A 24,754-nucleotide genomic window follows, 5' to 3' on the forward strand; every position below is an offset into this window, starting at 1 on the left:
TCAGTTATGTAGAAAAACAACTGTTTAAAAAAAAAAAGTGTAAATTCTTTTACATTCAAACATAACACTTAAAAAAATATAGCGAAATTCAGTATGAGAACAATACCTCTCATAATATGAAAAACGTATGATTAATAAAATATTAAGAAAACAACTTCAAGAAACTTTAATTACCTAAGTATATAAATATGCAAACATGTTTTTAGGATATACATATGTACACTGTATGTATAAAACTATAAAAGCATATTTTGATAACATTATTATCAGTCAATCAGGTAAAAGTGATGATATTTGAATTCTGTAATAATTTTAAATTTCTTAATGAAACCAGATTATGGAATGTTAGTAAAATAAGCATGCTATGTAAAATTCTGTTTAGGGTTAAGAGAAATGAAATGTTATTAAAATTTTAAGTTCAGCAAAATGTATTTAGCTCATTCCCCTGCTAAAATGTATAAAAGTAAGGTTAACATCAAATTATTTTAGGTTTTACGTATTGTGTTCAGTATTACGACACAATTCAACAAATAGCACATATAAGCTGAATTGTAGGATGACACAATAGTCCTGCAATCTCAATGAGTTTTTACAAAATTTGTTTTAAACTTTAATCAAATGGCAATAATATTTCTTAATTCATATTATATGCCATAAATTTTGTTTACGATAAATCTTCAATTGCATTTTTTAGTCAAACTAGGAAAGATTTTTAAATAAACAAAAAAAACTTGTTCTTAAACAAAATAACAACACAAGGAACTCAAAAAAAAACAAAAATTAGGTGCGCTGAGCTACACTATGAACCTATTAACTATTCTAAACCAAAAAAACTTTAAAGTTCTTCGAATAAAAAAAAAGCCGCCGCACAGTACAAAAAATAAACAATTTTTTTACAACAAAATATTTTACCACAAAATAATCACGATAAATAAGACAAAAAGAAGAAATAAAATTATCCGATCGTGTTGATGAGAACTTAACAGTGATCTTAACATCTTTAAAATATCATTTACTTACTGCAATAATACAAAAATTCGAATAGTACAACTTGGTTGAGTAGATCATGTTTAAGTGCACGAAATTTTAAATGGCATTGATAGTATAGATTTTTGTCTTCATTTACTTGCAATTAAAATGCGATTTTAAATATAAAATTGCAACCCTTTATATATCAAATAGAATATTATAATTTTGTAGCCATGTACAAGAATTTCGAAATCAAAGTCTGAAGCAGCTTTCTGTTGTTTTTTTTTTTTGTTCATCAATCGAACGCAATCTGTCAAATAAAATTAATATGGTGATAGTATCATAAAATTTTTCAATTAAAGTCCTTTAAGTGAGGAGTACGGTTTATTGTGGATAAGACTCTTGCTAAATCGATATCTAGTAAATTGATAAACGGGGTTTTACTGTATATTGTTTACTCTTTTATACATTTTCAAAAATAAATGAAAACGGTGCAAACGTGAGAAACAAAAAAAAGGAAAAATAAAAATATTCGTAAATGAATGAGAAAAGGAATAAGAAAATTTTGAGTTGGAGATGTAAAATTAACTACTTAATAAATTATAATCAAACCCAAGGTTTTTAAAGAAGCACATTTCCTTTAAAAAGTTAGCATTTTAAAAATTTGCACATATTTTGAATTTAAACAATATTTTTTTGTACTTATTCTCTTTCTACATCCTATTATTGTATATTAAACAGAATATATACGATTGACTACTCCAGAATTGTTGAATTAGATAATCAAGTTAATTTAAGTATGTATTATTATATTTTCCTGAAAAAAAAAATGTTTACGCTTGCCATTTTCGCCTAAATATCGGCATAAAAGCAAAAGAGGCAAGCATATAAGAAATTTTGTTCTTATAGACTATACAACTTATAATAAACTGTTTCAATGGTTGCAAATTGTGGGTCTGACTCTAAATGTGAAAAATTATATAAATAACCGAATTTTGGATTAAGGTTATTTTGTAATGTCATTCTAATGTACTTCTGCGTTTTTTTTTGTTATTTTTGAATTAAATTAAAAATAAAAAGTAAAAAGATGGTATTTCTGTACCAAATATTGAATTGGGAATATCAACCCTGCCAATTTATTTTAACTCAAAACTATTATGTTTTTAATTTTGAAGGATTCTAACTCGAATAGATATGTAGCTATGGTAAAAATAAATGCGAGCAGTGCTACCAAAAGTGAAAATTTGAATATATGAAAAAGGTTCATTTTACTATATTTTTTGTGCAAAACTTTAAAATAAGATTTTTAGAATTTTAAATAGATTTTAAATAGAATTTTTTAAAATAGATTTTTAGAATGTTACATACAAAAATATCTTCAAAACTAGGCTACTAGTTCTTCTTTCCAGAAGAAAATCAGCTTTGATAAAGTTCGTATGTAGCGCACGAAATGTATCAGCAAAAACAAAAAGTATTTTATTCCGAATAAAAGGGAGTTTTCTTTTCATACACTTAAAAAAAAAATTGGTAATACAGGTTGCGAGTGAACTGGTTGCGAACGCAAAAATAATAAGCACATTTAAACAAAAATTTTGTTGAAATGTGCTTGGAAGATTACGTTTACTACTTGCATAGTGTACGTTTATAATAGAGTACACACATTTATGTATGTTGTTCATGCAAAAAATGTATACACATACATTTATATTAAAAATCAGTTCTTTTTTTAAAAATAGAAAAATGTGAATGCAAATTATTTAAAGTAAATTCTCATATAATTTAGTTAATTAAATCTTTTCAATTTTTATTCTCAATTTTTTGATAGTTCAATAAAAATAAATTTCCGCTTCAGTTAAAAAATATAAAAAAAAAAACACACTATTTTTTTTCATCGAAGTTAAATAGATTAAAAATAAAAAGTTTTAATAATTATTTACAAAAAATGTGCTCATTGAACAAAAAAAAAACAAGCGTTTGTATTAAAAAGGTGTGTGCGAGCTTATCTAAAAAGAAAAATTTAAACTTTAGACATTTCTTAATTAATTAGAATTTTTCTCACATCTGTTATACTTACTAAACGTTTCACTTATTTATTAAGATTTAATCATACCGTGAATCACAAATAGGGTACACATACAACATACATTCATACATAAATATAATATTTTCGTGATTTAAAATAAAAACACTAAGGATAATGAGTCATTCATTCAACTAGAGATTAATAAATTTGATTTTAAAGTAAATTTAATATTAAGCGCAATGTTCATTATTATGAAAAAAGAGTAATAAATAGCAAAATTTTGCACCTAACACTTCGAAAAAAAAGTCACAAGGCAAAAAAACGAAATGTAAAAATTCCTTCCCCAAACAAAAAGAATATTCCTTAAGTTTAAATTAAAAAATTTTGTAAGATAAATTATTCCTTTCCATTCCAAAAGCTATCTATGTCACACAAAAACGATCTTGCATTTACCCAAATCATTTCTAGCTCTCAAATATATTTAAATTCTGAAAAATTTTATCATTGTAATCATCATCAATATAGCTGGACATACCTTTGCCAGCTGCAACTTTTGCTTCTATTCCGATCCGTCCTTCGCTAAGATTCGCCTGTTTCACGCACCGATTATGTCTTCGTCTTTTTGTATACCATCTATTCATCTTAATTTGGGACGCTCCCTTTTTTTCTGCAAATCGCATTTCCTATTTCCTTCTTTTTTTGCTGGACACTCGTTGGTAGCACGTTCTGTGTGGCCCGCCCGTTGTATTCTATGGATCTTTATTACTTGGATTATATCACTATGGTTATACATGTTGTACAGTTCTTTATTGTACCGTATTTTCCATATACCGCTCTCGTTTACTGCTCCAAAAATTTTTCTGAGAATCTTTCTTTCAAAAAGTCCAAGTTTGATTTCACCTCCTTTTGCTCAGTCTCCATGTCTCACTGGCGTACTGCAGTACTGGTTTTATAAGTGTTCGATAGATCTGTATTTTTGTTTTTCGACCGATAACATTTCTTTTCAAATGTTTCCGTAGACCATAACAACACCTATTTGCTGCCAGAATCCTCTGCGTGATTTCGGTGCTAATGTTATTTAATATCGATATTAATATTAATAACCTTGGGTATTATCTATCGACGCCTTAATATTTAAAATTTTTGACAATTTCAAAATTATATTCCCCAGTTGTAAGGTTCTGACCTAAACCACGAACTCCACCTTCTACGGATGTTGATACCAAAATTTCGTTTTGCTTTCATTAATAATTAAACCCATGTCTTTAGCCCAATATTCCAATATAATGCTATTATATAACGGGAAATTTTCAAATTGCTCTCGTGCTTTATCATAGATTTTAGGTTTTGTGTTAAAATTCGTTGTTTCCTCAGAACAAATTTTTGAAACATTCAATATTTTGTAGTTATTTTAAGTTTTATTAGGGGTATCTTTTATTAAATTTCTTACCTGTATAGTGTATATGTGCGTAAACGTATTATTATAGCCTCTTGCGTACAGTTTCTTCCAGTACAAGCATTTACTTTTGTTTGGTTACTGTAAATGGAATATAATGGCAATATTATTAAATCAATCTAAAGAAATTATTAAAATATTGATACTTTAGTAAGAGCACAAAAACAGTATTCTGAAAATAATGAAAGTTAAATAATTTTGAAAATTGTATACTAGTTTTCCAAAATGATTTGTCTAAAACCAACAAAAGCTAAATTAATCAACTTTTATTTTAATAATTTAAATATTTTTCTTTTATTACTCAATAACATTGTTTACTGAATAACATTGTTTTAAATTTATAAATTTTTAAAATTCCGGTTCAATAGACTATGATAGTATAACAGTTATTAAATTTCATAAAGATAATTATAGGCAAAAGTATTGATTTCTTTTCATAGTTTTTAATTTTCATAAATATATTATAATAATTGTGTCAATATAACAAGGTTATATTTGAATCAAAACAGTTACAATAAAATATCGACGGTCTCTTCTTATGTTTTGTGATGATAGATAATCCGGATGAAAATTTGCAAATTTAATTAATTAAATTTCATATTATTTTTCTTAATAAGGAATTAAAATATTATTAAGAATTATTTATTGGTTTATAGTATTGCGAATTTATTATAATTTAAAGTATTATTATAGATTATACATATATAATATGCACCATAAGTTAGTATTATATATGTAGACCACATGTGAAATAAATATAGTACATGGCCTATCATAAGTGATTAAAATTAAAATATTATGTGTACATATATTTATATGGGAATTCTTTAGATAAACACTTCCATATATGCTACTTATGTTAAAAAAAAATATTTTTTTAATTAAAATAATTAAAATGTCTTCAGACTTACCTTGACATTTAGGATTAAGTCTTTATACAATGCTCTAAATAGAAAATTTCCGAATGTATTGTGTTTAGTCTATAATCACTCAAATTTTTATGGAGATTTTATTTAATATTATTGGAGCTATTAAAATCTATGTATTTCTGAAAATTTTTAAAATTATCGTGTCTCAGACGCGTATTTAATAAAACACATTATACTTGAAAGCCTAAAATTTATTTTACATTTTTTAATACATCCCTTAGTTCTACCATTGTGTATACTGTATATCAATATAAACTATATACACAATGATTCTACAAATTTGACTGCCATATTTTTCACATGAAACGATATTAAACAAATTTTGTGCATGTGTTTGAAAATATGTAGAATAGAATAAGTACCTAAAGATACATTGCATAAAAAATGGGGTTGCCATAATGGACATTTTATGTTTTGAACGGAAACTTTTATCTTTTTGTAAAAATTATAATATTGCATTGAAAATTAGGAAAAAATTGAGAATTTTTTAACGTTTACATGAAAACTAATACAATTTTTAGAATAGATTTACAGCCAAAAAGTAGAATTTCGACCAGTAAAGAAAAATGAATATAAAAATCAGTATAACTTATCAATACAACTCTAAATGTAAGCTAATGTCTTCCAGTAAAAGTCTGCAATCACATTAACACAAAATTATTGCATAGTTTCCTTAGTTTTTTCTGTTATTTAAAATAAGCATGTTGTATGCCTATTTACAATCTAGGCAAATATTACATGGATATTGTTTATTTTAATTTCAAAAAATAAATTGATTATCATAATTTCACTCTAGTTTTAGTTTTAAACCTAAGTATCTGGTTATACATAATAATACTGTCTCATTTTCAAATATTTTAGTATTTTTATTAAAACTTTTGTACTTCTTAAATTTTGACTACTGGCTAGCCTAATCAACAATCACTTATGCGATAGTGTAGTAAAAAAATTATTTTTATTTCAACTGTATTAAGACTGATATAGTAATGTATGACTGCTTGTTTATAGATGTGTTATATCTCGGTTAAGTGTAAATTTGTATTGTATGTGTGTATATTAATATTGAAGAAAAGAATAAAATTGTATTAACTATAAGAGAACGTAATATGCTTTGAATTTCATGAGAATTTTTCTTACAGAATTTTTGTTTTGAAAATATAAATCACAGATTGTTTATGCAAGAAATAGTATAAAGGAGCGATAGACGTGGAAGAAATCATACTTACCTGGCGCAGAGGTTTTCCGTGATCAACAAGGCGGATCCTCCGAGGTGAGGTCTTGTCATTGCACTTGGACGAGATTGACCCTCGCGATTATTCCTAATGCGAATAACTCGTGCGTGTAATTTTTGGTAGCCGGGAATGGCGTTCGCGCCGTCCCGACAGAAATATTTCAAATAAATATAAGATAGTGTTTATGATCTAACTATTATTACACAATTATGTTAGTATATTATTGTCTTAAAATATACTAAATAAATAGTATATTATTATAGCTACTAGGTGTTATAGGAAATTGGTGTGCATCTCCTAATCTTGTTGAAAATTGAGATGTCTTTGGTATATGTGAGAGTTTGCAGCAATTATTACACTTTTAAACTTTCAAATATTACACTTTTTGTATTGGGTACAGATTACATATTAATATAATTCTAACCATGGATTTGTTTTTTGAAGCTTTCTGGAATTTTTTCCTTGAGCTCCATTTACGATTTCTAGGTTCTGGAGCACACGCGACCCGCGCTCTTATTTTGTACCGCTACATCATATCTATAATACTTTTTTATGATTAAGATTTAGGATATAAAATTTTCAATTTTTAACTTGTAATAACCCCAGCTGGAGATGAAATTTCCGTTAAACAAAATACACGGTGTATTAATGATGATATGTAATACAAGTAGAGAGTATCACTTTTTAGTTTGGCGTACCAATGTACTTCTTAAGAAACATCACATTTTCCATCCTTGCTAGACTGTACATATAACCGGAATTAAAATACTCCAAGAAATAATACGTTGCAGGTAACATGTTTGGAAATTTTTATAAATCCTCTGATTCAAGCTGTACTAGAATAGTAATTCTTTTTCTTTCTTTTAATTCCTTAACCAAATATTTAATTAACATTTTAAAAAATTGACAATTTGGTGATTTGCTTTTACTGTTTTTTTAATATTACGTACATATGTACATAAAATTTTGGGAGCAAGGGTTCGATTCCAGTTTTTGCGATTCAAAAATAATATTTATTTTTATAGTTTTTAATATATAAGAACTATTTTCTTCCATTTTTTAAGAGTTAACAATTTATAAGAAATTAATTTTTAAAATCATTAACAAATAAGACAAATCGAAATCATTTGTGTTTGTATGCAATGTTTGTGTATACGAAAGAATAACATTCAAATTTTATCAACATTGAAAAAATGTTGCTGGGAGTTTTAAAAGTTATATTTAAATTGAATGAATTAAAGTTTATAAATATTTGAAAAATGTTGCTGAGGATGTTAAAAGGTATAATTGAATTGAGTATGAGTCGGGTTGCCGAATGCCAAAATTGAACTAATTTTTTGTTGGAAAATTGAATGAATTTTTCTCAATTAAATTTATTATTTTCTCAGCACATTCTTCTTGTTCACAAAAGGTGTTGCTTTAATTTTCAGAATGCGATTATTCTTTAGCTGTTATAACTGTAAATTGTTGTTTCATAAGTTCAACAAGTGCAGCAAGTTTGAAAACAATATAAAAATGTAAACATGCATCACATTTTAGTTGTGACTAAAACTTTAATTTCTTGCAAAATCCAGTATATTTCCTCGATTGGAATTACTTTTTACCGTCGTAATTGTTTAAAAAGGAAAAAATTAGTCCACCTGCAACTAACTTAGCCTTAAGGCGAGGAAACAATAAATCCACCTTGAACAAATTATAATGGTTAAATTAGTATACTACCTACTGGAAAATACAAAAACTACTGGAGATTTCTTAGAAGTAAGTTTTACAATTTCTATTATAAAATAGATCGGTTTAATTTTGTAAAGGCTTTCATATATTTGTTATGCTCGAAAATACATTAACATAATATCTTCAATAAGAAGAAATTTAGGTAGGTATATAAATGTATGCATGGGTGTGTGTACATAACTGCATATTTCAAATTTTGTAGGTGGGCAAAGAAAATAAATTGTTGTTATAATCAAATTAAAATTTTTGCACAATAAGATTAAAATTAACGCTTAATCAATCCAATAATTAACACTTAATCTAATTCTAATTCCGTTTTAGTTACTGCTATTTACTTACATTAACTGTAATATGTACTACTGGCAATATCAGTTTTCAATTTTGTATTTGATCCAACCGAACGCTGATGAATTGTGATGTATTTATATATGTACATATGTTTATTTAAAAATATTGTTGATTCTGGTACTGAATTTCACATTGAAATCTTTCAGTATTAGTATATAGCCCCGCCACTCCATGAATAAATAGATATTTAATTAAATTCTTAGTTCGAAGTGAAAAGTTAATTCAAGTAACTTAACGAGTTTTCCAGTAAAATTGTGTAGCTACCTATAGTATTCACTGAAAGATGATGATTAATTTAACACAAAATTTGAATTTTACATACTTTTAAAACAAAAGTTTTCACTTAAAACTATCTTGTTAAAATAAGTTCTAAGAAAGTGGTTCTAATTTTCTTTTTTCAAAATTTTATATTCTTTAACTTTTTGAAGTTTAATGATCGCAATTATTTTAAAATGACAACTGTTATTTTAAGATGACTTTTTGTGTGCAATTAAGTAGTGCAACAGATGTTCAGTGAACAGTATTGTAAACTCAATATAGCGGCTCCATTGAACAAATGGATTGTGATTTATGAAATAACATAACATATTTCATTCAAAATATGACGGATTATGTAACCTGACAGTTCGATCGGCGCATTACTGTACACATTAAAATAATAATATTTGAAATCGACTTGAGTTTGATATTAACAGCTGACAAGCATTATATTATAATTTGTTATTTTCAATGTTTCAATTCGTCGACTTTCAAGTCATGCTAATAATTATATCGAAAAATTTCTATCGAAAAGTTCTTTTCTATCGAAAAGTTTGACTAATACAACATTTTAGTTCGCTATGATATTCGAAAATATAACTACTTAAACGCTAGAATTAACCTCCTTATATGTCAGCATCAAGCGTACTTAAAGCATATTTTATGTTCATATGGCGGCAAAAACAAAACCAAAGCCGTGAATGGCAAGCGAACGAGTCTCGCTTTTAATCCACAACAAGAATGGAAAGGCAAAACACTCAAACCCACTATATGAACGAGAACGAGAAATGTTATTAAACCATTTTGACAGCTATTTTTTATCAAAATCTGAAATAGGAAAATTTTTAAAATGTATACACCCCTGTGTTCTTAGCTACCAGGTTTCAGTATAGCGAAAAAAACCACAAAATTTAAATTTCCTATTTTTTTGGTTCAACTTCAGATTTAAAGTAATTTGACAGTTTCACTTTGACACAATATGACATGCCATGTCGAGTATGTTAGGTTATTTGTCCAAAATATGTGGTGAATTAGTTTTTTTGTTGTTTAGCTTTTATTAAGCAAATTTGTTCTTGTTAACATTTTTGATTAATATTTAATACGTGTAATATTTTTAAATTTAATGAGTTTTGTAAATATAAATAAAAAATATGAGTGACGATTATGATATTTTCGAGGAACAGCATAAATCTCAACTCCTTAGTTGTGCTATACCGGAACATTTTTGGCGCTCTTTACATAAAAAATTGAAAGCAGAAACATTCGATGCTGGACTATCATTTACCTTAATGGTGGTAGATAATAATGATGTACCTGTTCTTGAAACTGACCCAGTGTTTGCTTTATATGTATCAAAAGAAGAAGGAATATATGCCAATGATCCAAATGAAATATATTTAATAGATCATGCTTGGACATTTAGAGCTAATCAAGTACGACCTCAACTAGAACAAATGCCCAATCTTGTTAGTAGAATGTGTGCGTTTACAGGAGTTGATGTAGAAGATCCAAATAGAATGGAATTACTAGAAAAACGCATTTGGAAATATTGTCAATCTTATTCTATACAGTCTGAGGGAGTTCCTATAGAAAATCAAATGCCAATCTGGTACATAATGGATGAAGTTGGATCTGCTGTTAATCACAATGACAATCCAAATTTTAGAATCGTTCCCTTTATTTTTCTACCTACACAGACAACTTACAGTTTAATGTTTCCTATAGTTGACTGTCAAGAAGGAGATCGGGTAAGAAGAAACTTTATTGAAAATATATCCGAAGACGAAAAAATACGAAAAGCGTTGTTGTTACCCTGGAAGCATACAGATTTTACAAGTGAAAGTTTTGAGCAAGAAGAACCAAAAGAAGAATATTTTACCACTGGGCATATTCCTGAAATTTTACCTAAAAAATTCACTGAAGGTTGATAATATTATAAAAAATATAACCATGTTCAGTATAATTTTTATTTTGTTTTATATTACAGGTCCCAAATTGAACCGTGATGGACCCTTGAAAGTATATACAGAATACGAAGTAGTCGCCGAAAATCTAAATTCTTCATATTTTGAATTAGTTGATGATCCCAATGTAGCAGATATTCTTTGGCTTACTAGCCATTTTAAAAATTATAAGGAATTGCACGAGAACTTTCCAAATAGATTTATAAATCAATTTCCGTATGAATATGTTATAACAATAAAAGACTTACTATCAATAGTATGTAAAAGAAGATCAGACAAACATCATGATTCAGATACTTTAGAAACATACCCAAAATGGTTACCTACAACGTACAATTTGAAAACGGAATTAGTAGAGTTTGTTTCATATTTTCAACATCGTCAAAATAAAAATTTAGATAATCATTGGATAATAAAACCATGGAATTTAGCCAGAGGTTTAGACACTGAAATTACATGTAATATATGGAAAATAGTGCGAATGCAAACTACAGGTCCTAAAATTGCACAAAAATACATTGAAAATCCCGTTCTTTTTTATCGAAATGATCTTGAGGAAAAGGTGAAATTTGATATTCGTTATGTTATTTTATTAAAAAGTGTCCAACCACTTGAAGCATATATTCATCGAAAATTTTATTTAAGATTTGCCAATAAATCTTTTAGTTTGGATAATTTACATGATTATGAAAAACATTTTACAGTAATGAATTATAATGAAAATACCTCATTAAAACATATACGTTGTGAAGAGTTTGTGCAAATGTGGGGTGAACAATACCCAAAAAATAATTGGGATACTATTGAAGAAAATATTTGTAAAATGTTTCATGAAGTTTTGTTGTGCTCCATTGAGAAGAAACCTCCATGTGGAATTGGGGATTTTAAACAATCACGTGCATTGTACGCAGCTGATTTGATGCTATCATGGGAGGGTGAAAATAATATGCAACCCAAATTGTTAGAAATTAATTGGATGCCAGATTGTAAAAGAGCTTGTGAATACTATCCTGACTTTTATAATGATATATTTGGATTATTGTTTCTAAATGAAATGAATTCTGAACAATTCAAAATTGTTAAATAGTAAAAACTTGTTATTAAAATTTGTTTATACAACTTTCATATTTTCAAGTTCGATTTTTTTTATTGGTGTTTGAAGGTAGTTTTTAAAATATAAATTATAAAGAGGTGCAACTTACATTTTAAAATAAAATTGCCGTAAAAACGTCGTGGAAATGAAAACTTAAAATTTGAATTGACTTTTCCATTACAATTCCGTTTATAATGTCCATGTTAATTATACCGTATGAATTTTGTAGAATTAATACAATTTTGAAATCGCGGAAAGGGTCGAAGACCAAAAACATTTTTTCCATGAAAGTTTTTTTCCTTGTTGAAAAATTTTTTGAATACATAATTTCACAAAATCCTGTTTTGCATCGTAATTTGGTTTATTAATTAAAAATTCAAAAAATTATTAAATACATAAAAAAGTTAAAAATGTATAAAGAAAATTAGGCAATATTGTCAGTCACTTTAAGGAATGCATAGATTATTACACTTAAATTTTGATAAATCAATTTTGTTTCTGCTTAGTTTGGCCACTATTTCTTTTTTGATTTTTGGTCATCTTTAGTTTTCTTTTTCTTTGTAAGAAATAGGGCACAATTTACACCTACTAAAATTATAGCAAGTCCAAGAGCGCCATATATTACAAGATTGGGGTTCGCAGCTATGAATTCTTTTACAAGAGATACAATATCAGCCCTATAATTAAAAAAAATTGTGTAAATATGTTAAAAAGACATTAGTTTACCAATAATTACATTGGATCATTAACAGCTGGAACGGTTTCTGCAGAAACTTCTTTAGCGTACCCTTGTTCCGCAAATTTAATCAAATCTTTTGGTGTGTATTCGCTAGATTTGTATCGATAAAATTTACCTTGACGAATGCTATTGAATGATCAATTGTTATAATTATCATAGATTCATATTGTTTAATAAAAACTTACAATATAAATTCGGGAGCTTTTTCAATTTTGAATCTTTTTGCGGTTGCAATTCCAGATTCTTTTCTATTAACTCGAGCAACATTCATTCGGCTTTTTAAATTTGCTGCAACAGCTTCCCATATAGCGTAAAGTCTCTGACACGGAACACATTCTGATGAATAGAAGAATATGAACCAATCACCTGTTGTAGCACCTGTTGCTGCTTGCGTTAAATGTTCAAAATTTGCATCAGATAGTTCTTTGGCAACCGGTTCACGATTCTCAGAAAAATGCATTAATATTTCGTCCTCATTTACATTTCCGTGGTAGAGTAACGGAATTCCTTTTCGGAACATGATCAATGCCGGTTCTTTTGTTGGATCGTAAATACTTACCATTGGACTATTTGATATTTTAACAACATCGGCATTAAGATTTTCTTTCAAATCAACTTGAAGGTTTTCGATAGCAACTTCGTATTTTTCACAAGCGGCACAATTATTTTTTGCTAAAGTTATACAAAATAATAATTATTTGATAGAAGACTTAAATGTTTAAATTATGTTTTTAAAATTTTAAACATTAAGAATTTTATCATTTTTAACATTAAATTTGTAAAAAATCATAGCAGATACTTACTAAATAACACGACAACCGGGTTTTCTCCTTTTATCATATGAAGTAAATCGGTTTCATCGACACTTTCTAAAGATGCTCCATAAATTGGAGACGTAACTAAAGTTATTATTAACAAAAATTTCCGAATCATTTTAAATAAAAATGATCTTTTTAGGTAACTTGATAAACTAGATGAATTACTCAGAAATAAATTGCCGGTGCACAAAAGTCAAGGTCAGAAACTTTTGCCAAATGGACATGAAATAAGAAAAATAGGAATAGCGTATTAAAAGATGTTTTCTTTTTTTATCTTTGTATTAAAAATAAATAAAATATTGACATTTATAATAATGGCATTTGAGTGTTTTCTTTATACGTGAGATGCTCAAACTGCACGATTGAACTATGGCAACACTATGTGGTCATAAATCGTAGCACGTCACGTAAGCGATTAAATTTTTTTTTTAAAAATAATTTGAATTTTAATTTGATATAGCTTTTATGGAACATTAAATAACCTGTTTTGGTAAAACATGTTATAGCCACCACAAAAATTTCATAAGAATTCTTTTCAAAATTTATTTGTTAAATTAGAATCAAAAATTATTTTTTTGACAGATTCATAAGAAAAATATCACAAAATTCATATGAAACTCACAGAAATTTCTTTTTGTTTCATTTCAGTTAGCTGTTCAAAAAATTTATTTCGAATTAAAAAAAAAAATATTTGCGTAAAAACTATAAAGCTAAGTATAAAAGGAAATTATCAATTTGAAATTTTATGTATTATTTAAACTAAATAATTATGTTTTAATTCTCTTAAATATTTGCATAGAATAAAAGAACCAATATTAAATAGAAATGAATTACAACAAAATTTTAGATGTATGTACATATTACGTTATATAATATATATAAAAATTTTTTGACAGTTCAAGTTTGGTTCCATCCATATTCAAAGAAAAATTTTGGAACATATTCATTTGATTTTTTATTTTGGACACAAACCTTCTGTGTTTTAAATCATTTTTAGTTCCAAGTTTAAAAAAATATGCTCTTTTAGGCGCTGTGGTAGATGAACACGTGTAAGCCATCTACTTGAAATATATTTTATCTATGCATAATTTTTTTAATTTTTCATAACCACTGATTCAGAAAAAAAATTTGGCTCATAACTTCAAAGCCTTTTCAAAAATCAACTTATACCTAGATTAAAATGAATTTCTGTTACAAATACATTTATCATTTAATTTCAGGGGTGACTCTTTGATTAATTTTTAGCAAGATATCGTATGAGTGGTAGCAGATATACCCATTTTCGAGGTACTGCCTGTTAAAAAAAAGGTACCAGATTTTCCTGCATATATGTATAAATAAATTCTAATAACAATTGCGCGTAACATTGGTGCAAAAATACCATTTAAAAATACTAAAGAACCAGAACTATATCAGTTGTCGCCGTGTCAACTCTGTGATAGCTGTATGAATAAATGATTAAAAATGTTGGAGATAATTGTTTATACAATATCTTATTAACTAACGATTTAAATTAAAACAAAAAAAAAAATAGAGCAATATACGATTCATTTTATAATAAATTATCCGCGAACTAAGCCGATTCCATAAGAAGCGTTTTTGTTATTCTGATGAGGTACTTACCTATGCAAAATGTGTGATGTCAATTGAAAATCTGATAAATAACTTAATGTCATTAAGCTATTAACAAAAGATAAAAATTTTTCGTTGGCTAGAAAAAAATCACAGCAATTTTAAATACTTGTGTCAGTTCGTATATGAACGTTAGACCGCTAACATTGTTTAACGGTGAAAATAGAAGTGATGCAATCTTCCTTTTAATGCCGTTTGATTAGTGTGCGACTAATAATTTGGAAATCATGCTCTGAAAGACAAGAACCATTTTCAAACATAGTTTGCAATTAAACTATAGATGAGATACAACGTTGTTTTATTAACTTGTTTTAGAAAAATTATACTTAATATACAGGGTGATTCAGAAAGGTATACAAAAACATATATCATTCGTTAGAGGATCGAAAATGGATAAAACATTTGTTCCGGACTAGGCGCCAAATCTCAAGGGTTTCCAAGTTCCAGGAATTTTAAAGAATTTTTGATTAAAACTTTCGTTCTGAAAAAGATGGGGACTTCAAATAAACAGTTTCTAAAAGACCTAGTAAAGTGCTAAAAATAAACATGTTGCTTGATTCTGCATTTTAATTTGATTAGGCATAATCAAATTTTTACCTTGTTTTATTTTTTCAGTTTTTTCTAACTGGATAATTTCGTAAGAAATTTTTTAAAACCTTGAAAATTTTTTTTATATAATTTTTCCCAGCTGCTTAAACCTTAATATTTTGAGCCACAAATTCAATTAAAATCAACCAGATGTTGATAAAACTAAAATTAAATTCAATTTAATAGTTCTTTATTAAAAATTTTACAAATTTCTCAAAACAAACACCAGGTTTTCCTATGAAATTCACCTTATTCGGAAAAAATTTATGTTTTTCTTCTATTCAATCGCATATTTCAAGTTAATTGCTTTACTAGAATTCCTCTTTAGTTGCATCAATCCTATACCAGTTTCAGTTTTTTTTAAAAATATGTTGAAAATTTATTAATTCCCTTAAATTATTTATTAACTATTTATTAGCTTAATAATGTTAATACCATATAATTTAAAAACTCCATTTTGTATAAAAAAATTAAATTTTCTTATTAAAAAAAATTTTTTTTCAAATAAAATAAATGTCAAAATTTATATGGCATGTCTTTAAAAAACGCTCCAGTTGGAAAATTTTAATAATTTCAGATGCCAAATGGTGTCTAGATTTCGAAAATAATTTTTTTAAATTTTTAAATTGCACCCAATCTGAGAAAAATGCATTCAAAAATTTCAAAACATATAGGTACCATTTCTTACAAAAATTGGCAAAAATTTCTTACAAATTTACCAACAAAAAAAAATTTTTGATTACTAGATTTTTTTTTGTTTTTCCTAATACAAAAATTATTCTTTTAAAAATTTAAAATTTTTTTAAATCAATTTTTGTTTTTCAAATTAAAAGTTTGTATAAAATTTTGTTTCAATTTTATTATTATTTGTTAGATTTCAAGAATAATATTAAAATTCAGATTTTTTACAAAAAGAACGTGATGTTCATCAAAAATTAATGATACGAGTAGTTAATAATTACAACGCTTAAAATCCTTGCCTTTAAAGGTCTTTAAAATCTTGACATAGAAATGATTTTTGTGCTATATATTCTGTACCATAAAAAATTTTGTAGTGTTCGAGGACTTAAATTAAAAGGTGAGCAAGCAGCTAGAAACTCTATAAAAAAATTTCTTACGAAATTATCTGGTTAGAAAAAATTGAAATAATAAAACAAGGGAAATATTTGATTTTGCCTAAAGTTCGAATGTTTTGTATTCCGAAGATACATAAAATACAGATTAAGCAACACGTTTCTTTTAAGCCCTGTACTAGACCTTTCAGAAACTGTAAACTAAAGCAAATGTTTGAAATACATAGTAAACTACCTATGTGTAGTTACATACACACATGTACTCGTACATATTATTTATTTTACATAAAACAAGTTCCAAAATGACAAATCTTTGGATAATATAGTTTTTGCTCGTGATTTTCTATTTTAGGCAGAAACTAGGAAACTATTTAGGCAGTTTAGACAGCCAATAGTTGTCAGAAACCAAAAGTATTACCATCTGATGGATCAACACTATCATTTTAACTCATTCATAATAATTACGTCTGTATTATATGCTGCGTTCACGAAGAAGTATCTCTTTGATAATACTAGAGCGCCAATTCTTTTTGTGACAATATTTTAAACGTTAAACACATTTTTATAGAATGTTCTGTTACGATGGATTTTTTGGAGTTCTGCTACAAAGAATCCGATGAAATTTTGCTTCCGATAACTGTGAGTACCGATTTCATTAAGAGCATTTGTGATTTATTTAATATTTGGAATATGATTCAATGAACCCTGTTAGAAATAACAAGTAAAATTAAAAATATTAGAATTGTTAATTAAAACAAAACTATTCTTAAAACAAAATTATCAAGGTAAACTAACTTTGTAAGCCAGTAGCGGCTATCAGTCGAGGGTATTGATAATGTTGAAATAATCTATTATATAATGTTATATAAATGAATAAGTAAACGTAGCCATCGTATGTACGTTATATTTATTGGTGTATTGTGCATAAATTATGCATATATAAATTACAATATTTTTTTCTCCATTCAAAAATTTGAAAAACAAAATTTTCTCTCAATTTTAAATATGAACGTTTTTACTGTTTTTGAAGACAAATGATTAATTTCTATTTAAGTAGAGAGATAGTATAGAGAGGAAGAGAGACAAATAAAAAATGTGATCAGCACCGAAAAAATTAAATTGCGCTAAATTGTGATAATTTTTCAACGCAATTATTTAAATCTTTCGTAATAATTTTTTTTGCTCATCAAAAATTATTAGAAAACTTTAAATTACTTCTTAAAAGAAAAATAAAAAAAAAAAAACAAAAGGAAAATAAAGAAAATTTTAAAGACAAAAAGGGTGACAAAAAAAAAACAAATTACCTACGAAATTTGTGTAGACAAAAAATATAGACAAAAGTAATAAAATTTTCTCCATTTTAAATTAATATACATAAATATATATCTATATATAATCATTATATAAAAACGCACACTCACACAATTTCAATATTAAGCCAATATACAGGCATTTTACTCAAACCATTGCTACGTGTGTACAAATGAACTCAGAATAATATTAGAAGAAAATATAAAAAATAAAAAACGATAGTAAAGTGAGATTATTCGTGATGAAAGTCAAGGAATAGAAAGAAATGAAAATAATAAATAATTGGGGACATGGTTAAAGGGAAAAATTCCTTAAAAATAAGGGAAGAACAAAATTATTTAGAGGACAAGACAATCGACGTTCTGTCCATTTTTCACTACAAAATACATTTGTATGAAGAATATAACAATTCTGAATTAAGAATATAACAGAAATAACGTTCTATAAGCGGGTATGTTTTAGAATTGAATTTTTAAGTTAAAATTACCACTGTAAAGCAGCTAAAGATTTCATATGAAATGTACCTGACTATTTTTAAATGAATATGAATATTAAATCTTTTTATAGAAAATGAGCATCGGGAAAAAAACTATAAGAATAATAGGAATATTTGATTAAGAGATAGTTGTGTTTGTAGACAGGGTTCAAAAAGTTGTACAACAATATAGGCCTTTCAGAAACAATTTGCCTCAAGGCCCTATTTTTTTCGGAACGGAAATTATAAGAAATTTCGTGAAAATTTGTTAAAATCGCTGGAACTCGGAAACTCTTGAGATTTTTCACGTAGTCCTGAACGAAATTTTTACTTATTTTTGAACCTCTAGTCAATGGTAGATCTGATGGTATACCTTGCATAAATTGCCTTTACGTAATTATTTACGCAGGGTGTGTTCGCGGCAAGTTAAAGCTGAATTAAGTTGTAGTTTATCCAGAAATGAAATATTTTTGTAAGTATATTTGCACATTTATTATTCCTTAAATATTTCCTAATTTTTTGAAGACTTATGGAAGAAATTGGAAATGGAAACGAATTTAATTTACTTTGCTTAAAAATTAATACTGACAAAAAGTGGACAAACGGTGAAACAAAGCTAGTAATAGTTGGATGTTTGAAAATGGAGGAATAGTTGTGTTTAACAAAAAAAAGTAGTGATATGGCCGCAGTGTTGTTTAGAATAACAGCACGAAAATTTCTTGACGCAAGTGATAAAATTTTACAAAAGTTCCAAAATTCTTACACATGTTTTCATTATTCAACACAAATTTTTAGTGTTTTTAGGTATCACGCAATACATTGTGTAGCGGTCGAGCTGAACTGAACACATATCATTTTTACTTTTACAGATTGGAAAACATGAACTCAACAATAATTTACTTTTCTTTTCAAAAAATTTTTAACTTTAATGGATCTATGCGGTGTAAAGTGGTCATTGCGGGTTATTTAAATTAAATAATCAAAAATTCAAAATTTTAAGAAAATTTAATTGTGAATTTTTGATAAATTTTTTTTTAGCAGGTATTTGTGTAAACTATTACAATTCATTGCGTATTGCGTAAGGTTGATTTAATTAAGTTTCGACGTACGCATCTATGTGAGAATCTTTTTGTAATTAAATTAATGCAAAATCCATTTTACAATATACACATTGTCTTGTATTATATATTCTAGCAGTATATAGCTATTTATTTACAGGCATGTATATAACGTGTGTGTAATAATATGTTTCGTGTTTTTTTCGATATACTTAATAATAATTACATGATAAAAGTAGATTTTCCTTTTAGAAAAATTAAAGAAAACGGAATAGAAAATGATAAATTCAATCAGTGAATCTCAAATTAGTTACATAATATACTTACATATTGCATAATATACGCATATAATATATTATTATATATTTTGTTTGAGTGTACATTTTAAGTGATTTCTCAAAAGACGACGGCAATACATTTTAATATCGTTTTTTTATTTATTATACAATATTATTGCAATTGGTATATAAGTATAACTTAAAAGAGTAGATCTTTTCCATTTAACAAATTACTTTAGCAAACAACACTCTTCAAAGCTTTTCATTTTATCTTTGTATTCGTGTATATAGAATATATCTTCCATTACTAGCTCTAGGTATATACGGAGTATGTGAATATTTCTTGGATTTTTTTAAATTCATTTTTCCCTATTCTATTTTTATATTGTTGCTCTCTAGTACTGTTTTCTTTATCATTTCTTAACTTTGACTGCGATTTTACTTAAAATATCCTTTTTTTTTTTCAATTTTACTATTATTATTGTTGGCTTTTTTTTCGTATAATGTGCGTGTATGCATTTTATTTCCTTAGATCTTTTATGATTTAAATTTACATATTCATGGTCGTACATTGATTATAATATTGTATATCGTATATACATAAATATATTTCTACATGCTCAAAATGTATACATAAGGATATTATTTACTATATGTACATAATATGCTTGTATATGTGAATATATCCGAAGTATATTATAATGCAAGTATACAATATTTTCTTATATAAAAAATAACTTGTTTCATATCTATTATACACATATACAATATAAAGGATAATATCGTTTTATTTTCATATATTTTGCATATTTCAAAAATATTCTGAATCTTTTTAGTAAAAATATTTTGACTTTGTAAAAAATGAAAAAAAAAAAGGAAATAAGTGTTTGGAGTATAAATAAAATTTTCTATAACGTACATGTGTACGAATTAGAAAAACATATTAGAAAAAAAATTTTTTTCTTAGCGTAAAATTTAATTTGAATATTAAATTTTTTTTTTCCTTTGAAGATGCAAATAATTGAAGAGAATAATGTACATACTCGTATGTATATGTATGTATAAACTTTGTATGTTTTTTTGTGTTAAATTGCTTTCCTTAACTTTCAATATCCCAAACGTATTGTTTTTTGAGTTTGTGATTTTTGTATTTTATTAAAAATATCTTTTATTTTTAAATATACATTTATAATAATAATAACCATGACATGATAGTAATGTTCAGGTCTGTATATTGTGAGAGAATAGAATAGGATAGTAAACAGATTTAACGGAGAGAAAGGCTGGTAAATATTATAAAGAGAGTAGAAAAAATAATTTATATCTTCGGTTTTTCAAATTTGGGCTTAAATTGAACGATTTTCTTCGGTGTCTTCCTCTGATTCAACTCTCTCGTAAAAAAAAAACGCAATTTCGTTGAAAGAGTCTTTTGTCAATTTCGTTATTGTTCTTGAGTTATGTAATTTCGAGTGCCTCTCATTACATATTTGACACATTTTAATGTCAAATCAAATTGTTAAAATTTAGTTTTTGTGATTAGAATCGCCATTGGATATATTATTTTTTACATAAGGATTGAATTAAAAAATTGTAAAAGTGAAATGGTTATCTTTTTTAAATAAACAAAGGAAAAACTTCGAAAATTTCCATAAAACTCTTCTTATAATACTTGTCTAAATTAAAGGAGAAAAAAAAGATTAGATCTCATATGTCATAATAAATTTTTATTATAGGGTTCCGTCCATTTATGGTTTTTTTTTTTGTAAAAATTATAAATTGAAAATTTGAACATTTAAATCTTATTCTTTTCAATTCTTTCATTTACAAAATTAGCACGCGGACGTGCTAATGCACGTTTGATGAAAAACTTCGCCTATATATTTGCAAATAAAAATTTCAAAATTCAGATATAGATGATAGAATAAATCAATTGCAACGAAAGACATTTATCGTAAATTTCCTTAAACATTTTGTAAACGAAGTCTTTTTCATCAGTCATTTGTTAATGCGTAAAAGAATTAATGAATTACACCAACAAAAAAAGTGCCTTTTTAGAAAGTTGAAAATTAAGAGTAAAATAAAAGTAAAATTGGTACAATATGGTCGAGATTTGTAAATTTCTCAGATTAGACTAAACGAGCTTTATAGTGTTTTGATACAAGATGACTTCTCAAAGTTTTAATAAAATTTATAAATAACAAAAGGCGTGAATACCTTAAAAGCATATTTTATAAAAAATTTAGATTTTTTTTTCAATTTAAATTTTAACTTTGCTTAAATGTTTTTAAGACCCAACTAGTTTAATTTTTTTTGTCGTAAATGCATAATTTCAATTACAAATTGTAGGTCTTAAACGTGATGTTAAAAATTTAACTATATAATTTCTTGAAAAATAAATACATACATTTTTTTCGTGGAAATTTTAAGAAATTTAAGAATTTTCATTATTCTTTTACATTAGAAAACAACATTTTTTTTCTTAGCCAATTCATTTTACGCTTCAAATTATTCTTAGATTGTGACATTAATATGACACTTTATTTATATTAACAGTTATTTTATTTTTTTACCTCTACCACTTCACATTCTCCTTCTCAGCACACCCAAAATAAAAGTCTAAATATTTTTATTTTTTTGCTGTCGGACAAAATATGATGAACTTAGCCACTTTTAGTTTTTATTATAAAACTTTATTCATGTCCCTAAAAAATACGAAAAGAGAAAAACAAAATGTAAGAAAAGGAAAATTTTTTTTTTCCCTGTGAAAAACAAATCGTAAAAACTTGTTAAAAAAATATTATCGTGAAATGTAAAACAACAAACAAACAAAAAAACAAGTAAAAACGTTTCAGTCGATTTGAACCGACTGAATTATACCCTGCCTGCACCCTGACGATAAATTTTCATAATTGTATGAGAGTTACTCGAACCTGTCAAACCATTCCATAAAAACTTCATTTATATGACTGACTTGTAACTGGGCACATGACTGCCAAGTTTCATGAGCTAAACTTTATTATTTTTCCGAATATTTAAAATTGGCTTTTGAATGTACTTTGAATAAAGGTAGTTTCATACAACTCCAATTTCATTAAGAGTTTCAGAATATTGCCATACAACAGCTATTCCCGTTGACCGAATTGATGCAATTACAATAGAATCCATCCTTGGCAGAAAAGAAACCATTTATAAACTCCGTGCCATATAGTTAATACATCCTTCACGGAGGTGCAGGGTATGAAAAAACATACAAAATATAAAACGAAAATAAAGCATTCAACGTTGGTGCTACCAAAATAAGCTGTTGTGGAAGTTTTTAAGAACATTTCAGTTAAATTGTTAACAGCTTTTTATAAAATTTCATAATGATTATTTTAGAATACACGTTTTATTTAAATATTTTTAATATTAAAATTTTAATTATTCATTTATAATGTTTTAAATTGCGATTTAATTAGGAATTAATTGCGAATTGCTTGAACATTCGTGTATGCAAACTCTTAATGTTATTAAATTGTATTGCTTTTGTTGGTATTGAATTAACAATTTGCTTAAAGAAAAATTAAGTGTTTAGACAAAAATAGTTTTCCTTTAACATTTTAATGGAAAAGTGACGTTAATACTGACATTTTTGTTAGAAAAAAAATAAATAATTTCATAACTGATTAATGCAAACAACGCTTAAAATTCATGTAAACGTACGCAGAGCGTAATATAAATTCGCTTACTGGGTCGAATTTCTCAGTTAATCTCTGAAAATTCTTCGAAAATTTTTCGAAATTTTCTTCTGTAAGTCTTTAAGGTTAAAATTCTTAAATATTAAACTCCACGATTAGAAGTACAGATTTTAAAAGATTGAATAAGGTAAATTGCGTCGTAAGGTAAATAATGAGTACTGGGTCCACTTGGATATAAAATAGTCTCATAAGGATTATGTAAACATTTTGAATTTCTGATGAATTCTGATGAAAAAGTAAAAGTCGAATTCATTAACTCCCCGTACAATACCCTTTACTAATCCTTCCCCCATCTTTAACTTACTCTTATGAAGAAAAGTGAAAATTTTGTGTAATCCTTCAAAACCACATTGGCTACTTCTGAGGTGTAAAGAAGTACATACTTTTAGTCCATCTAGAAGTACGGGTACTTCTAGCCTATAGATTGGGGACAAAAGACAAAAAGGACAAAAGTTCCCTATAGACTGGAACAAAAGACATTAGACAAGGTTTTGCGAGTATGGTCCTAGAAAATGCAGATTTTTTTATGGAAGAGCTATACAAAATTTTCTTCCACTTTTCTTTTAACACTAAAAATTTATAATTTTTACGTTTTCATATCTTATGGCTTTTTTTTTCAGTCTGATTGTGTTGCTTTTCATAAAAAATAAACTGAAAACTTTTTGTTTCTAAAATGTAAAATAAATTTTTCTTATTGTTTTAATATTTTTTTCTCTTTTTTACTTTATTTATCAAATAAAAATTCAAGTTTAAGAAGAGACAAAAACTTTTTTATAACGCTAGTTTAGGAAAAAGATAATAAAAAAGTTGAAAATAAATAAAAAAAAAATCTTGTAGTCAGTCTCCTCCACTTTGTATTTACAAAAATAATGGAAGGAAAATGGCATGTGTAGGGAGAAAAAATTTAGAATTCTTATTATTTAAAAGAATTCAATTCAAAATTATGAAATTTAAATTTAAAAATTTAATTTAATTAATTTTTAAAAATATTCTGTTAGGTCACATAAGGTAACAGAAACTTTTACCCTCAAGTTACTAGTAA

General features: G+C 26.4%; 2 protein-coding genes and 1 non-coding gene across 3 annotated transcripts; 2 read left to right on the forward strand and 1 right to left on the reverse strand.

Moving 5' to 3' along the window:
* The first annotated feature begins 6,595 nt into the window (after nucleotides 1-6,595).
* LOC129605855 (U1 spliceosomal RNA) lies at nucleotides 6,596-6,760 on the forward strand. The gene has a single exon (XR_008696740.1). It is a non-coding gene; the product is annotated as a U1 spliceosomal RNA (small nuclear RNA).
* A 3,183-nt stretch (nucleotides 6,761-9,943) lies between these two features.
* On the forward strand, nucleotides 9,944-12,044 carry LOC129605830 (tubulin--tyrosine ligase-like protein 12). Its single transcript, XM_055515805.1, has 2 exons — nucleotides 9,944-10,869; nucleotides 10,934-12,044. The coding sequence occupies exons 1-2, from the start codon at nucleotides 10,098-10,100 to the stop codon at nucleotides 11,995-11,997; spliced, it is 1,836 nt and encodes a 611-aa protein (XP_055371780.1). The 5' UTR covers nucleotides 9,944-10,097; the 3' UTR covers nucleotides 11,998-12,044.
* A 296-nt stretch (nucleotides 12,045-12,340) lies between these two features.
* On the reverse strand, nucleotides 12,341-13,825 carry LOC129605847 (thioredoxin domain-containing protein). Its single transcript, XM_055515823.1, has 4 exons — nucleotides 13,546-13,825; nucleotides 12,928-13,414; nucleotides 12,740-12,868; nucleotides 12,341-12,680 (listed from the first exon to the last, which is right to left on the reverse strand). The coding sequence occupies exons 1-4, from the start codon at nucleotides 13,673-13,675 to the stop codon at nucleotides 12,518-12,520; spliced, it is 909 nt and encodes a 302-aa protein (XP_055371798.1). The 5' UTR covers nucleotides 13,676-13,825; the 3' UTR covers nucleotides 12,341-12,517.
* Between the last annotated feature and the right edge of the window lie 10,929 nt (nucleotides 13,826-24,754).

This window comes from Condylostylus longicornis, unplaced genomic scaffold, assembly GCF_029603195.1.
Source record: "Condylostylus longicornis isolate FDR11 unplaced genomic scaffold, ASM2960319v2 ptg000015l, whole genome shotgun sequence".
Lineage (NCBI taxonomy): Eukaryota > Metazoa > Arthropoda > Insecta > Diptera > Dolichopodidae > Condylostylus > Condylostylus longicornis.

Coding starts and splice junctions, on each gene's coding strand:
- LOC129605830 (XM_055515805.1), top strand. CDS start 10,098: ATGAGTGACGATTATGATATTTTCGAGGAACAGCATAAATCTCAACTC. Junction 10,870..10,933: donor ACCTAAAAAATTCACTGAAG/GTTGATAATATT, acceptor TTTATATTACAG/GTCCCAAATTGAACCGTGAT.
- LOC129605847 (XM_055515823.1), bottom strand. CDS start 13,675: ATGATTCGGAAATTTTTGTTAATAATAACTTTAGTTACGTCTCCAATT. Junction 13,415..13,545: donor CCCGGTTGTCGTGTTATTTA/GTAAGTATCTGC, acceptor GTATAACTTTAG/CAAAAAATAATTGTGCCGCT. Junction 12,869..12,927: donor AAAGCTCCCGAATTTATATT/GTAAGTTTTTAT, acceptor ATCATTCAATAG/CATTCGTCAAGGTAAATTTT.